This window comes from Camelus bactrianus, chromosome 13 (genome assembly GCF_048773025.1).
Source record: "Camelus bactrianus isolate YW-2024 breed Bactrian camel chromosome 13, ASM4877302v1, whole genome shotgun sequence".
Lineage (NCBI taxonomy): Eukaryota > Metazoa > Chordata > Mammalia > Artiodactyla > Camelidae > Camelus > Camelus bactrianus.
The window spans coordinates 57496654-57511613 of NC_133551.1; the positions used below are offsets into that span (position 1 = coordinate 57496654).

Genomic DNA, 14960 nt, shown 5'->3' on the forward strand with positions numbered 1-14960 from the left:
TTTTCCTGGCTGCTGCAGGGTGAGCCTGGTGCCATGGGACCCCAGGGAAGACCCGGCCCTCCTGGCCATGTTGTGAGTCAAACTGTTTTTATCTCTGCCTCTGTGAGAGTTAGGATTGCTTTGGGCTGGGTGGGTGGTGATGGGCAAGCTGACGATGACCCGGCAGAACCCACCATGGGAGCAGCTCCAGCCGTGTGGAGCGATAAGGGGCTCTGGGCTCACCCAGTGCAGCGGTTCCCTGGCTTTTCATCATTTCCTTATTTTCTGGGCACATTCGAGTTTGCTTATCAAACAGAGATCATTCAGTTATTCAACAGATAATTATTGAGCACCTGCTCCCTGCCAGGCAGTGCTCCAAGCCCTGGGCTATAGCAATGAGTGAAGTAGACAAGGTCCCCTGATCCCTGAGCTTCCATACAGGCACAACAAACAAAGAAATGAATGCAGAAGGATCAGGCAGTGGTGTGGTGTCATAGTGAGGGGGTGCAAGGTGACTTTACTGGAGCAGTGGCCTTTGAGCAGAGGCCTGAATGATGAGAAGGAGCTGTGTCGGGCAGTCTAGGGGAAGAGCACCCAGGAAGGGGTGCAGCCGATGCAAGGAGCCTAAGGCAGGGAGGGCTGGGTGTGTTTGTGGCGCTGCAGAGTTAAGGTGGCTGGAGTGGAGTTTGAGGAGGGTGTGAGTGGAAAGGGGAAACTTGAGCTTAGAGAGGACGGGAGGCAGATGGGAGACCTCGGGGGCATGGTCAGGAGGAGAAGGGCACAAGGACAGAGGCAGAGACATCAGTGGAGGGGTGGTGGTGGTGGAGCGAGGTGGCGACGACGAGAGTTCTGGTGAGTGTTTGGAGGCGGAGGACTTGCTAATGACCTGGATGGAGAGGGGGGCTAGGCAGTAGAAGGAGGGGAGTCAAGGATGACTCCTGGTTGGCTTGGGCAGCTGGGTGAGTGGGTGGTGTGTTTACTGAGAAAGGGTGACTTGGAGAGGATATTTATTAAGCAATAATGGCTTTCTCGTCTACTTACTCATCGGTAACACAGATGACTGCCAATGCGCGCTTTTGATCAGTGTGACGGCGCCGAGCTGGTGGGGTTCCAGAGAAAAGGGAATACACTGGTGTGTTATTACAGCTCTATTGAGGCTGGCAGTACACTTCCAGAAAGCTTTTGGAAATGCTAAAAATAGTTCAGGACTGAAAAAGGAACTCTTGAGTCCTCATCACTATTTTTATGGATCTCAAGGTGTCCAGAGACCCTGGCATGGGGACCCCAGGTCTAGACCTGTCCTCCTCCCGTTACAAATGAAAGATGGAGTGACAGACTCTGAATTGTGTCCACACTGGAGACTCGCTAGGGGCCTGGAGGGTGCAGGATTCCTCTTCTCACCTCTGTCCATCCAACCCAGCCCCCTGCTGTGTGCCAGTCCCAGTGCTGGACATTCCTGCCCTAGGAGGCTTGAGATGGGTAGGACAGAGCTGTGCCTCCAGAACTTTCCATCTGGGAGTGTGGAGGAAGTGCTCCGAGAGAGGCCTGTGTGCCCAGGGAGGTGATTTGAGTGGGGATGTGGAGAGATGGGGCAGGCAGGAGCACTCATGTGCGTTTGAGTCTCATTGCCCTCCGGACGTGGGCAAGTGGCAGGAGACCAGGGAGCCTGGAGCTTAGCCTCGTGTGTGGATGTTGGGGTTGGTGCTGAGCCCCTGCCCCTCACCCGCTGCTGCACCAGAGGACAACTCCTGGCCTTTGCCCCTCCCACAGAATAGAAGGAAGGTGGGGGTTGCTCAGAAGACATCCAGGCCCACGTAGCATGTAGTTTACTCCCTCTGCTCTTGGCTCTGGCTCCCAGAGCATCCCCTCAGTGCGGCCCCACTTGTACCACTCGGAGTGCAGCGGGTGTGAGCGTCCTGTGCGGTCCGGGACCCCCAGGCCCCAGCTCTGGCACAGATCTGCTGGCAGAAGCTCAAATGCAAGAGCAGAAGAAAGGAGGGTTCAGGGAAGAGGATGGAGCTGCCATAATAAGTTTAGGGCCTGTTCCTGCAGTGGGGCCCTGGTACCTCCCGGGGCCTTATTACTGGAGCCTCTTTCCATCCCACTGACTTCATCTCTCTTTAGGGGCCGCCGGGGCCTCCAGGCCAGCCAGGCCCAGCTGGGATCTCTGCAGTGGTGAGTGACATGCTGCCCTCATCCCTCCCTCCCAGCAGTTTGGCCCAGCTCTGCTGTGGGCTCCTTGCAGTGTGTCCCTATCCCCCCTTCCTTCCCTGGCATCAGCCTCTCCTGCCTTCAGAGATCTCCCTAACTGGCCTGTGGTGAAGGCTTCTGGAGAGGGCTGGGAGGTCATCCCAGGTTCTTTTCCCAAGTTCAGGCAGCGGCACCTCCCCCTGTGGGGCCTGGGGTTGGGGGACATGGTCCCTGGAACACAATGTCTGCCTGTGGCTGTGTGGGGTTTACCCTTCCCTCTCAGCATTCCCTTCCTTTTCTATAGGGCCTGAAAGGAGACCGGGGAGCCCCTGGAGAGAGGGGCCTTTTAGGTCTTCCAGGCCAGCCTGGCACCCCTGGACACCCTGGCCCTCCGGTAAGACCCCACATCTTATGGCACAGCCCCCGGGGAAAGGGCCAGGGGACTTGGCCAGTTGTGTGCAGCACTGCCTATCTGGGTCTCCGGGGAAGGAGAGGCAGTTAGCATGGAAGATGGCAGCACGGGGCTCATGCCTGAGGATCACATCTTACTTACAAGCTGTGCGGGCCAGTGCCGGGCCAACCTCACACCAGCCACTGCCTTGACTGCACCACTATGCACATCCCTCCAGCAGGTGTTGGACAGGGGGGACCTGCCCCTGTCCCACCGCTGCCCCTTCCCCAGGGGAGCTTGTAGGTGACCAAGAAAACCTGTGAATGTCAGGCACCAGGAACGCAGTGCTACTGCTGGAGTGCTCTCAGCAACTCAGAAAGCACTCCTTGGTCTCAGCTCATGTTTATACTGACAGCTATGATACATTGGTTACTGACAGTGTGCTGAACAGTGAACTACATGCTTGATATTTTGTCATTCAATCTGTACTACAACCCGATTTAATAGGTCTGATTGTCCCCCTTTTACAGATGAGGAAACCAAAGCTCAGCAAGGTTAAGTAGGTTGCCCAGAGTCACATAGCTAGTTTGTAGAAGAACCTGCCTGACTCTAGAACTTGTGTCCATAGCGACAGTGCAATTCTCCACCTTTTCAAAGGTTCTAGACAGGTGGACCACATCAGGTGGAGCTGACTGTCAGTCTCAGGGGTGAAAAATCTGGGGGACTGAGGCAGGGACCCAGGTCTCCTAGCCTCCGGGTCAGGGTGCTTTTCATCAAAGCAGACTTCCTTCTGGGAGCAGTAGCAATGCCTCTGGGGCTGGTGTCCTGGAATGGGGTTGACTCCAGCCTGTGAAGGGGTGATCAGTCTGCCCACCTGCTAAGAGGGCTGAGTCTTGCCTCCTACTCACTCTGATTCCTGCCAGATCCCTCCAAACCTTCATCCCTCCTGCCCAAGGCTCAGGAGCCTCCAGGATCCCCAGGGTAAACCTGTCAGTTGCCTTGCAATCACAGATTTCTCTTCCCCAGCATCCCACCAGAAGTGGGCAGGGCTTGGGAGGCAGACTCTCCTATCTCAAGAAGAGAGCAGGCTTAGGCTGCCCTGGCCTGGACCCTGGGACCTCACTAAGGACAGAGGTTCATGGCTCACACCTTCATTCAGCAAACACTTAACATACTCAGAGCCAGAGAATCTGCAAGATGCCAGGATCCCAAGCAAAGAGCAGGGCAGGCGCAGTCTGCACTTCCCTCACAGAGCTCAGTCAGGGGGCGGCCAGGACCAGGCTGCAATGTGGGGTGTGGTCTATGTGCCCATGGCTTGTGCCCAGAGTGTCCAAGTGGGGTGAGAAAGGAGCATGGCTCCTTGGTGGAACAGGGGCTGGTCATATCTGGTGGGTGCCTCACCAGATATGACGTGACACCAAGCTGGCTTGGCATTAGTCACACCTCCGTTGCTCTCTGCTCCACAGGGTGAACCTGGTGTGGATGGCGCAGCTGGCAAAGAGGTACCGTTGTGCTCGGCTTCTTTTCTCTCGGGGGTGCTTCTTCTTGCACCTTGCTTTGCCCTGACCCCTCTTTGTTCATTCAACAAAAGCTCTTTCTATGCACAGACTACCTCTGGACAGATACATAGGGAGCTGGTACTCTTGTAGTTCTGGGAGGAGGAATTGGGGATTAGGGGAGAAGGATGAGAATGAGGCTTGTTTTTCACACTTTTTTTTTTTTTTACCATATCTTCGTCAAAAATAACCAGAATGATGATGATGATGATGATGATGATAAACTCTAAATAAGCATTTTCTGGGCACTAGCTCTTGCCAGCTGCTCCCTTTCATTCTGACTTCTCACCTCTTTTTGTCTGTGACAAAGGACCAACCAACATGATCATATAAGGCCACACCCTGGGAACACCATTCTTCTTTCCAGATGTCTACCCTCTTGTTGGCAGAGAGGCTGTCATCCTTTCTCACACAGAGCCCAGCCCTAATGCTGTGGAAGGTGATCCTTTCACAGCAGCTGCCTCTGCTGGACAGGGGAGATTAGAAATGCTGCCCAGACTTGACCCTGACTTTTGCTTTTTTCTAGGGACCCCCTGGAAAACAGGGACTCTACGGACCCCCTGGCCCAAAGGTGAGTGGGCACTGGCTGGGTTTGAAAGGAGAAGCTCATGAGTTGATGAAACCCAGCTCCAAGCTATGAGTTTAGCCAAGGAGAGGAGACGCAGGAAGGCCAGTGGGCAGGGGGAAAAGTGGGCAGAACTTGGAGCAACCTCGTCTCTGAAAACTTCCCACATGGGGCTGTTTCAGGGTTCTTAATGAAGGTTGAGAGAATGGAACTCTCCAGTTTATTTACTCATGATTGATTGATTGATTCATTCATTCATTCATTCATTCATTCTGCGAGCATCCACTTGGCCTTGCTTACCTGCCAGGCCCTCTGTCCTAGCCTTGGGTAAATAGAGTCCCTGAACAATAGGTGTCCAGTGAGTCCAGTCACACTTAACACTGGAGCATGGCGGGTTTTACAGAAGATTAGATGTAGCACTGTGGGATCCGAGGGAGGGAGCAATCAACTCAACCTCGGGCATCAGGGAGGCTGTGCAGAGAACAGGAACATTTCAGCTGAGTAGGAGGATTGCACTGGGGAGAGGGGAGGGGAGGCATTCCAGGCAAAGAAGACCAAGACGGCATGGCCACATCAGAATTATAACCAGTAAGGTGTGGCTGCAGGTGCAAGGGAGGGAAACGAGGCTGGAGGAGATGTGATCAGGACGACATCGTGAATGGTCTTGAATGCCTGGCCAAGAAATTAGGCTTTTATCCCAAGAACAGTTGGGAGCCCTCAGAATTTCTAAGCAGGGAGTAACACTGTGAAAACTGTCCTTTAGAAGGACTGCTCTGGGGGCAGTGACCCAGGGAAACGTGTCAGGGTGCTGTGGGCACAGTCCAGAGGGAGATGCTGGGGGCCCAGTAGGGTCCTGGAGACAGGGGCAGATTTGCTGAGACATCATGAGGTAGACTTGATGACACTTGGCAATGCTGGCCTGTGACTTCCTGTCCTTGTAGGGTGATCCAGGACCTTCAGGACAGAAGGGCCAGGCAGGAGAGAAGGGAAGAGCTGGCATGCCTGGCGGGCCTGGCAAGAGTGGCGACATGGGACCTGTTGGGCCACCGGGTCCTGCAGGAGAGAGAGGCCACCCTGGATCTCCGGGGCCTGCAGGGAGCCCCGGGTTGCCCGGGGTGCCTGGCTCCATGGTAAGGGGAAAGCTGGCAGCCACAGACACTGTCCCACAGAGCAGGCATGCGGGGCAGAGCATGGACTGTTTTAGAAGCTCCTGCTGACACCCTACAGGAAAGAGCATTGCCCCTCTGTGGGTGGTTCTTAACTGTGTGGGAGAGTTTGGGAGAGGAGTTGGGGACACTTTCCCCAGAAAAGTCCGCTGATCTATGAAATATGTTGTACCATTTCAGGGGGGTTAGGACCTTGGGTTAAGTATCTGCGGGAGGCTCCTGGGACCTCTGCTCCCCCTCCCCATCCTTTAATTCCATGAAGTCTGTTCCCAGGGAAGATGAGCACCAGGCTTAGAAGTATAATTGAGGCAGGTTTCTTCTCTCTCCTCAGGGAGACATGGTGAATTATGATGAAATCAAGAGGTTCATCAGACAAGAGATCATTAAAATGTTTGATGGTAATTGGCAGCCGGCTGGGTGGCAGTGGGTGCTGCTCGCCCTTCCCAGCTGCTTCTCCACCCCACCCTGGCCTCCTTTCCTTTAAAGCTCAATATCCACCCACCCCATTCACACACACTCCCCCACTTACAGGCATATGTTCAATTAGACTTCAGACCGTCCCTGTCACCTGCTTTGTTCAGAGATAAAACGATTCCCTCGTGCCCTCCCCGAGCACCCCTGGAGCAAAGGAGATGGGCAAGAAAATTGGTATCAAATGAGTCTGCACAGGGTGAGCTCTGAATAGAGGAGCGAGTAGCAACTGTAAGATGGCTGGTGTGGTTTCGTTTTAAGCTTTTTTCCTGTTCATTTGTTCCCCCCACACTGATAGGCTAGGGACTGGAGAAAACATGGAGCCTGTCCTGAAGGGGCTGGGCATCTTGCTTGGGAAGCCGACCTCGAATGCCAAGCAAGGCATCGGGACTCTATTCTGAAGCCAGTGGTGAACTAATGAAGGCCACTGGAGAGGAGAGATGCTGTAATCAGATCTGTGCTTCAGGCAGATCATGTGGAGAACAGTGTGGGGGCGAGGGCGCAGGAGACTACTTAAGAGATCCACCTACACGTTCCTTGCTCTGACATCCCTCTGAAGAAAGGCTGTCTCGGACTCTCTGCTGGCGGCCTCTCTGTATCATCTACAGTCACTGAGTCACTGCAGTGCCCTGTGACCTGTCTCTGTCCTTTCTTACAGAGAGGATGGCTTACTACACTTCCAGGATGCAGTTCCCCATGGAAATGGTGGCAGCTCCGGGACGACCAGGGCCCCCAGGGAAGGATGGTCCCCCGGGCCGTCCAGGCTCTCCGGGATCACCTGGGCTCCCTGGTCAGATTGGCAGAGAAGGACGGCAGGGCTTACCAGGAGTGAGAGGTAGGTCTGCCCTCTGGTTACTGAGGTGCACACCTAGCTCTCCGGGGCAAACACGAGTGCTGCACGAGGTCTGTTGTGAATATGGCATTTGATGTGTGTGTATTTCAAATAATCCCAACTAGGTGTGTCATTTTCCTACTCAGGAATAGGACCTCTTATTTTATTTCTTTTGTTCCAGGATTGCCTGGTACCAAAGGTGAAAAGGGAGACATTGGTTTTGGCATTGCAGGAGAAATTGGTCCCCCTGGGCCCCCAGGTAGGAGAAGCCAGCCTTTGCTCATAAGCAGCTGAGGTCGCCTTTCTTTGTGTTCCTTCTATAACACAGTTGTGTAGAACCTCAAATAACCACAAGCCTATCAACCAACTTGTATAGTAATGCTGTATATGGAATGTGCAAGACACTCCAGTAGGGTGTGTGTGTCTGTGTCTGTGTCTGTGTGTGGTGCGGGGCGGGGGGCGGTGTAGAAGATGCTGGCCTAGTGCCTGCCCTCAAGTCCTGAACTGGGCCAGCATGACGCAGTGGAAGAGATCTGGATGTGGTGGGCCCAGGGAATGCAAGGTCAGGTCCTGCTTGGCATCTTACTGGCTATATGACCTTGATGAGGTCACTTAAGCCAGGTGTTCGCCTGGCTTAAGAAATGATTAAAGCCTGATGGCCTGGCTCTGAGATCCAGCTTCACCACTTACTACGTGTGTGACCTCTCTGAGCCTGTGTCTCCAAAATGAGAGAATACTTCCTTTCTCATGGAATTGTTGTGAAGATTCGATCAATAATGCAGAAAAAAGCACTTGCCTTGTGCCTGGCCCATGGAAACTCTGAATAAAACTCTCCAGTAATATGATGGTGATCATTAAATTCATGTAAGGATCAGATAAGGTCTTCATCAAAACATGTTGTAACTGGAGAAATATTCATCAAGTGTAAGGTGTTATTTCCCACGACCATTATTTCTTTTCTTGTGATTTGGGTCTCCTGACTCTCCTTCTCTGACTCTTTCCTCTCCAGGCCCTCAGGGTCCTCCCGGGTATGGCAAGATGGGAGCCACTGGGCCGATGGGCCAGCAAGGCATTCCTGGCATCCCCGGTCCCCCGGGCCCCATGGGCCAGCCGGGCAAGGCCGGCCACTGTAACCCCTCGGACTGCTTTGGGGCCATGCCAATGGAGCAGCAGTACCCACCCATGAAAAACATGAAGGGGCCTTTTGGCTGAAATCATCATCTCTGTCAGATGAAGGACTCCATTGGGAACAAGTGGCTAAAACTTTTAGGACTCTGTGATGGGTTGTGAATGTTTTGGTTTTTTTTAATTGCTATTAATATTTTTTTATCAATAAACAAACAAACAAAACTACCTGCAATCTCACGTCCAGTGGGGTTTCTCTGGGGCTGCAGCTCATCTCCCTGTCATCCTCCTCTTGTCATTTGGTCCCTGGGTCAAAAGAGGGCATGTCCTTCATTGTCTGTGGTCAACCAGTGGAGCTGGGGGATGCTGCTGTCTATCTCCTCTCAAGATACTTCTGAGTCTCCTTTGGTCCTCTAGACCTTGTGTCTGTTTCTTCATGGCGCACTTCTCAAAGTCAGAGAAGGGGCATTGCTCAGCCTCTCCCCACGAATGAGCCAAAAGTGGGTTTGAAGATTCCACATCCAGCTGTAAAGACCCCTTCCTATTTGCTTCCCTAAAGAAACCAGTGGTTGATACCCAACCCACCCTCTGCCCATCCTCTTCACTTCTTGGGTATGACCTCAAGCCAATCCAGGATGCACCTTAGGAAATGCCACCTGGTGCCGAGGTATGTTCATCTGCCTGGCAGCACCTCCAAGCACGCGGTCTCTTCTTGCTGCTCCAGTAAGTCTGTGATGAGAGAGGCTGTGCAAACAGGAGGACAGGTAGGCTCCAGCCCCTGGCCTAGGCAACCAGGGAATGCTTCTCTGAGAAATCAGGTGGAAACTCCTGCCTGTGCCAACGCATGGCCCTGTCACCAGCTCTCCTGGGCTACACATGGCATCTTTTGTTACTCTCTGTTAATCTGACACGTGTGGTGCTTTTCCTGTACATCTTATCCTTGGCCTTCAGAAACAGGTTGCATCGGTGCAAAGGGGTCATGGGCAAGCAGTGATCTGATCTGAGTTCACGGTCCTCAAAGTCCACTGGTGATCTATCTGCTGCCTCCTTCTCCACATGTAAAAAAGCTAGGAAGAACAAGAAAAAAGACAGCAAGTTGAACATTATAGAAACATTCTATCTCAAACTTCTTCCTTTTCTACTTTTCAGATCTCTTGTCCTGATGCGATGGCTGCCCTGTGAGAAAGCGTCACGGCACATCCAGAGGGACTTCCAAAGAGAGCCTTTTTACTGGCCCCAGCTTTCTGGAAGGTTTATTCAAGTTGGATAAACTTCAAAGGGATCACAGAGCAGGCTGAGAAATGTACCCAGAGTCCAGATGCTTATCCAAACTGCCTGAAGCCTTCAAACTGGCTGTCAAATCCCTTCAGAGCTGGCATTTCCAGCACAGTTTTGAAAATTTCCTTTTCCCATTGAGCCTCAAGTACCAAGAGCTTTTCAGAACCTTTGCCCTATTTTTTCCCTGCCAGAAGCAGAGGTGTGCCAGTGGCCAGGGAATTGACATCAGGCAGACTCTGGGGTGAGCCAAGGATCTCACACGATGTTTTTAGATAAACGAGGAGCCAATTCTCATTTTATCTCTCACTAGCAATTCTCACGTTAACCCCGGCTCCAACATAAAACATTAAAAAGCAAACGCATCCTCTTTGCATTGAATTAGCAGCCTGTTTTGGACAGTGGATGAGGACAGATGTTAAAGTGCTCCCATTAGAAGGCAGCTTCCTTTCTGCCCAGCCTGAGAAGCACTATCTGATGACGGACCTCATGATAAGGAGCACGTTGGCGCAAGTAGAAAGAGAAGCAAGGACCAGCTGTTGAAATAAGGAGGCTGGCTTTGAAGGCCAGAGGGGGGAAAATGCTATGAGGGGACATCAAACTTATCCCCTCTGAGGACCACCAGGGAATCAATCCTTACAGAGTGATGCTTCCTCCACTTTTTTTCCCTGAGTCAAATCCATACTACTCTTAGAGGATTCTGTGACAGGCTAGGTTCAAGCTTTCATGATTTGAGTGCTTGTCTCTCTGAGTTTGAAATCACTGCATTTTCTTGGACCATGAAGAACCAGATGGAAAGCTGAATTTTATAGTCTCTTCTGTTACCGTGGTCAGAAAAAAAAAAAAAAAAAAGAAGAAGAAGAAGACGAAAAGAAAAAAAAAAGAAAGAAAGAAAAAGAAAATCCACAGCTTTTGCTCATAAATTCAGGAGCTGGGTAAGCTGAAGAGAAAGGCGGGAGGGGACACACCTTCTCACATTCCTGCCGTTATTCTTCTGTCTTCATTTCTTAGTGAATTTATTCCGGGCTTTGAAGGCAACACATAGATCACTCAGATTGTCAACGTCTAACTTGATGAGTCCATATCCTCTTTCTACTCTGTGCCAGGAACTATACCAGGCTTTGGGGATTCAGAGGCAAACTAGACAGATACAGCCCCCACCCCCACAGTGTCTCGGGGGAAAGCAGGGAGTTAAACAAGAAATTACAATAAAGTGGGATGATGGGGCCGTAGCAGGCGCCAGCGGAGCATGGAGATGAGAGACCTAACCTTGTCTAGGCAGAGATTGATGTAGGCGGAGAGAGCAGCACATGCCAAGGTCCAGAGATGACTGAGGGTGGTGTGCTGAGTGATGAGAGTCAGTACATGTGTTTGGAATGTGGTGTGTGAGCCCAGGAGACGGTGGGCAGCAAGGGCAGTTTTGGGCAAGGCTACGTTAAGTCAGGTTTGCTGAACAGGAACTTCTTAATTTGAGAAACCCTCTGCTTTGTAAGATGGAGAAAAGACTGCTGCATATTTATTCTGCAGAGAAAAATTCCCCAAGTGTGATGCCTTCTGGAATTTAAATCTTCTTTGTTTGTCGTAATATTTACCCCAGTCATTGGAGTTCTATTTAGACTCTTTCTTCATGTGTGGTCTGTTAACCCCCTACAAGCCTAGATCTTTTTGTCATTGTCCTGAATAGTTTATGGGGATAAAACGTATCAATGTACTCTCCACATGATCCCATAATGGGAGGGGAGTGTGGCCAAATTGCCATGTCTGCTGTCCTCATTTTTCTGTTGGTTCTGTGGAAAGCTGCAAACCACCCTCTGGTCCAAAGCATCCAACTGGAATTTAAATTTTGGAACTGGATCTAGTTCTTCAGAATCAAAGAGAATTAATTCCATAATAATTAAGTGGGTATTAGTATTCCTTCTTAGTAAGCAACACTGGAGCTTGGAGCTAAGCCAGGATGCCTAGAGGGAACACTGTGTCTCCCCGGGAGGTGATATTTTCCAGTGGATGGGTCTTCTTCCATTACCAAGCTCTGCCTCACCTCTAAGGGGTCAACCACAGGGCACCCATGAACTGAGGAAAGTGCTCTGTGCTCTAAAAAGAGCTGGAATCCAAGTTTTCCCCTTTGGCTAAAGCTGAAACAAAAACAGGAACTTCTCCACCCACCTCTGTCTGCCTCAGGTAGCTGAGGTTTTGGAAATGAGTTGATTGTTTTTCAGTCTTTGGAAGATGCTGATCTCCATTGTACCCAGCCCGCTCCAAAATAAACACACCTGGGCCTGCTGCAGGTCCTCGGGGGCACAGCCCTGGACTTGGCTTTGGTGGGGTCCTGACTGCCTAAGAGATGACTTGCATACCCTTGCAAATAGCCTGCAAATAGCACAGACATCCAACAGAACATTCTCCTAAGAGCTCTTTGCTGGGGAGAGGGACCTTGGGTGTGAAATTCTCATAGCTTAATCCTCAGCACCTAGAACAGATCCTGGCAAATGGTGGGAATTCAATGGGTTAATATGTTTGTGAAATAAAATGAGCATGCCTCTCATTACCCCAGTTTTCAGGCCAGACATCACTGTTCTCTTTCTGAGCAAATATCCCGTGACCTTCATCCCAGATGGCAGGAATTCTTCCTTTCTGAGATTTTGCAATTTGATGCCACCTATTTTTTGGACTCTGTGTGTGTGTCGGGGGAGGTGGTTTACAAAGGTAAAGAAGACCTCCTAAATACTGATTAGTTAAAAGACTATGGACCTGGCTTAAATCCTGCCTTCTCCATTTCTTTTTGATAGTAGGGAAGTCACTTAGCCTCTCTCAGCCTCAACTCCTCATTATAAATAGGTAATAATATCTATCTTAAAGGACTGTGGTGAAGATGAAACAAAACATTGTACTGAGCACAATGTCTGGCACCTGGTGAGCATTCAGTACAGGAGACTACTCCCACTCCTGCCACTACTAACTATTAACATTTATTGAACTCATGTGAGACACTATTCCAGGCATTGGGGATCGACGACTGAGTAAGAAAAGGATAATCCTACAATATACACATAAACTTTAAAGAGGACAATTCAAGTTGTGACACGTGTTATGAAAAAAAATGAGACATAGTGATGTCATAGATGACTGGAATGTGTGTTGGGGACAGTGCTATTTTAGATGTGGTGTCAAGGAATGCTCCCCCCCCCCAACAAGGAGGTGATATTTGAACTGACCTGGATGATGAGGAACTAGCCAGTGAAGAGTCAAGGGAAGAGCATTCCAGACAGAGGGAAGAGATAATGCAAAGCCTGAAGGTGGAATTGAGATTGGTATGTTCCAGGGGTGGAGACGGGGCTAGCAGGTTGGAGAGATCTGAGGATCACAGTGGCACAAAGTGATGCTGGAGATGCAGGCAGGGTCTGGGTTATATCAGGCCATGAAGGTCATAAGGATGAATTTAGATTTTTTTATAAGAGTTATTGGGAGCCTCTGGAGGAGTTTAAGCCCAGGAATGACATTATCTGATTTACATTTAAGACAAACACTCCAGCTGCCCTATGAAGAAAAGCATGCAGGGGAAAAAGTAAAAGCAGGGACACTGATCAGGAGGCTACTGTCATGATCCAGGCCACAGAGGATGGTGTCTTAGACTAAGGAGACAGTGCAAACTGTGAGAAAAGAGCAGATGTGGGTTTGATTTTTGAACTAAAGCACATGGAAGCAGGAGAGTGTGTGGAAAAACCCAGGCCATGCAAGAATGATCCTTTGGCCTGAGAAACTGGATGGATTTTCTGAGATGAAGGAGAGGAACGGATTTGGGGGAAAATATCTAAGAGAACACTTACGGAGGGAAGGTATAGCTCAGTGGTAGAGTGCATGTATAGCATGCACGAGGTCCTGGGTTCAATCCCCAGTACCTCCATTAAAAAATAAACCTAATTACCACCCCCACCACTGCCCGTAAATAAAAATAAATAAATAAATAAATAAATAAATAAATAAATAAATAAATAAATAAATAAATGCACTAAAGAGAGAGAGACCTCTTACACAAGGAGGTTAGAATATAGCACAGTGGCAGTACCAAGTGCAAAGGGAGGCAGGTAAGAGAGTGGCTAGTGAGGGTTAGGTGGAGGATGGGGTTGGAACAGAGCTTTGAAGGACTGGAGATGGGAGGGTTGCTGGTCTGGTGAAAGGAGTGGTTTGAGCATAAGTCTGGGCATGAGCAGGTGCCCTAAGCTCATTTTTCAGATCTCTTTATATATTGGTTTCTGACAGTTGAGGAAACAGACTCAGAGAGGTTAAATAACTTGTCAAAGGTCAGAGAGTTAGAAAGTGGTAAAATCAAAATCCCCACTCCAAAGAAAGAGGGCTGAGTGGTGAAAGTGAACATAGGAGTACAGAGCAGCAGACAGACAGGGGCTGTACGAAATAAGATTGAAAAGGTGAGATTGGGCCAAACTGTTAAGAGCCTGGGTGCTATAATGAAGAATCTGGACCTGATTTTGCAGGTGTAGATGAAGAGACACTGTAGGCTGTCCAGTGGACAAGTAGCATGATCAGCTCTGTGATTTTGCAAAGTGCCTCACTAGATGGTTAGATACGTGGGCTGGAATGGACAATAACTCATAACACTATTACTTTATTTTAAAAATACAGGTCCTGGGGATACAAAGACAAGCAAAACCAGACAATCTTTGCTCACATGGAAAAACTAACAAATTCATCAAATAAGCATACAAACAAGTGTAGAGCCTGAATCACCAAGAGGCAAGTACATGGCTATGAGGTCACTTAGTAATCAAGATCTGACCTACTTTGGGGACCAGTCAAGACTTCCAGTGATAAGAATCAGGGCATCCACTAACCCCAGTTCTCGGCTACACTCTGCTCCTAACCCATAGTGAACTAGGGCAAGTCACTGCTTCTCTGGATCTCACTTTCCCCAGTTATTTAGGAAGACGCTCTAGATGATCTAATTTCCCTCCCACGCCGACGGTTTGGGATTTTCCTCTTCAAATACCACTGGTCCCACTCCAAAGCTATTAACTGGCACGTGGTGTCTTGACATTAGAACGAAGTACTTCTTACCATCGCCTCTACCCTTTCTAGGAGGCTTCATTCGGTTCCCCGCTGTCACGGTAACCGCTGGGCGGCTCTCCTTGGGCGGAAACTTGTAGTGACGACAGCAACTACGCCACTATCATGCGTCCCATCTGCCAGGTTAAAACATGGCCACGACTGCAACACCCCACCCAATCTTTTCTCTAAATACCCAGGCCTGACCAGCCCTGGGGCCCACTTAAGGGTAGGAAAGGGAGGGATACCTGCGCCAGTACAGCAAAAGAGATTTCCGAGAACCACCACCCAAATCTTAGCTCCCCCCACCTCTCAGAGAGGAACCCGACCGCCGCCCTATAGCGTCACTCCC

The 14960-nt window shown here is 50.2% G+C and overlaps 1 protein-coding gene and 1 long non-coding RNA gene across 12 annotated transcripts in view; one reads left to right on the plus strand and one right to left on the minus strand.

The window, feature by feature from the left end:
* Positions 1-8503, plus strand: part of COL16A1 (collagen type XVI alpha 1 chain) — a 50806-nt gene extending 42303 nt beyond the window's left edge. For 9 of the 11 annotated variants that reach the window (XM_074376984.1, XM_074376981.1, XM_074376982.1 and 6 more), the window contains 10 exons: positions 19-72; positions 2104-2154; positions 2474-2563; positions 4027-4062; positions 4643-4687; positions 5623-5811; positions 6179-6245; positions 6977-7153; positions 7332-7409; positions 8160-8503. In XM_074376984.1, coding sequence (XP_074233085.1) covers positions 19-72; positions 2104-2154; positions 2474-2563; positions 4027-4062; positions 4643-4687; positions 5623-5811; positions 6179-6245; positions 6977-7153; positions 7332-7409; positions 8160-8362 — 990 coding nt within the window. In that variant the 3' untranslated portion in view covers positions 8363-8503. Of the gene's footprint in view, positions 1-18; positions 73-2103; positions 2155-2473; positions 2564-4026; positions 4063-4642; positions 4688-5622; positions 5812-6178; positions 6246-6378; positions 6954-6976; positions 7154-7331; positions 7410-8159 lie in introns of those variants that run through there. The other 2 variants (XR_012511358.1, XM_074376986.1) reach the window with 2 other exon arrangements.
* LOC123616066 (uncharacterized) lies at positions 8431-14916 on the minus strand. The gene is made up of 2 exons (XR_006723920.2): positions 14621-14916; positions 8431-9342 (listed from the first exon to the last, which is right to left on the minus strand). It is a non-coding gene; the product is annotated as an uncharacterized LOC123616066 (long non-coding RNA).
* Positions 14917-14960: the final 44 nt, after the last annotated feature.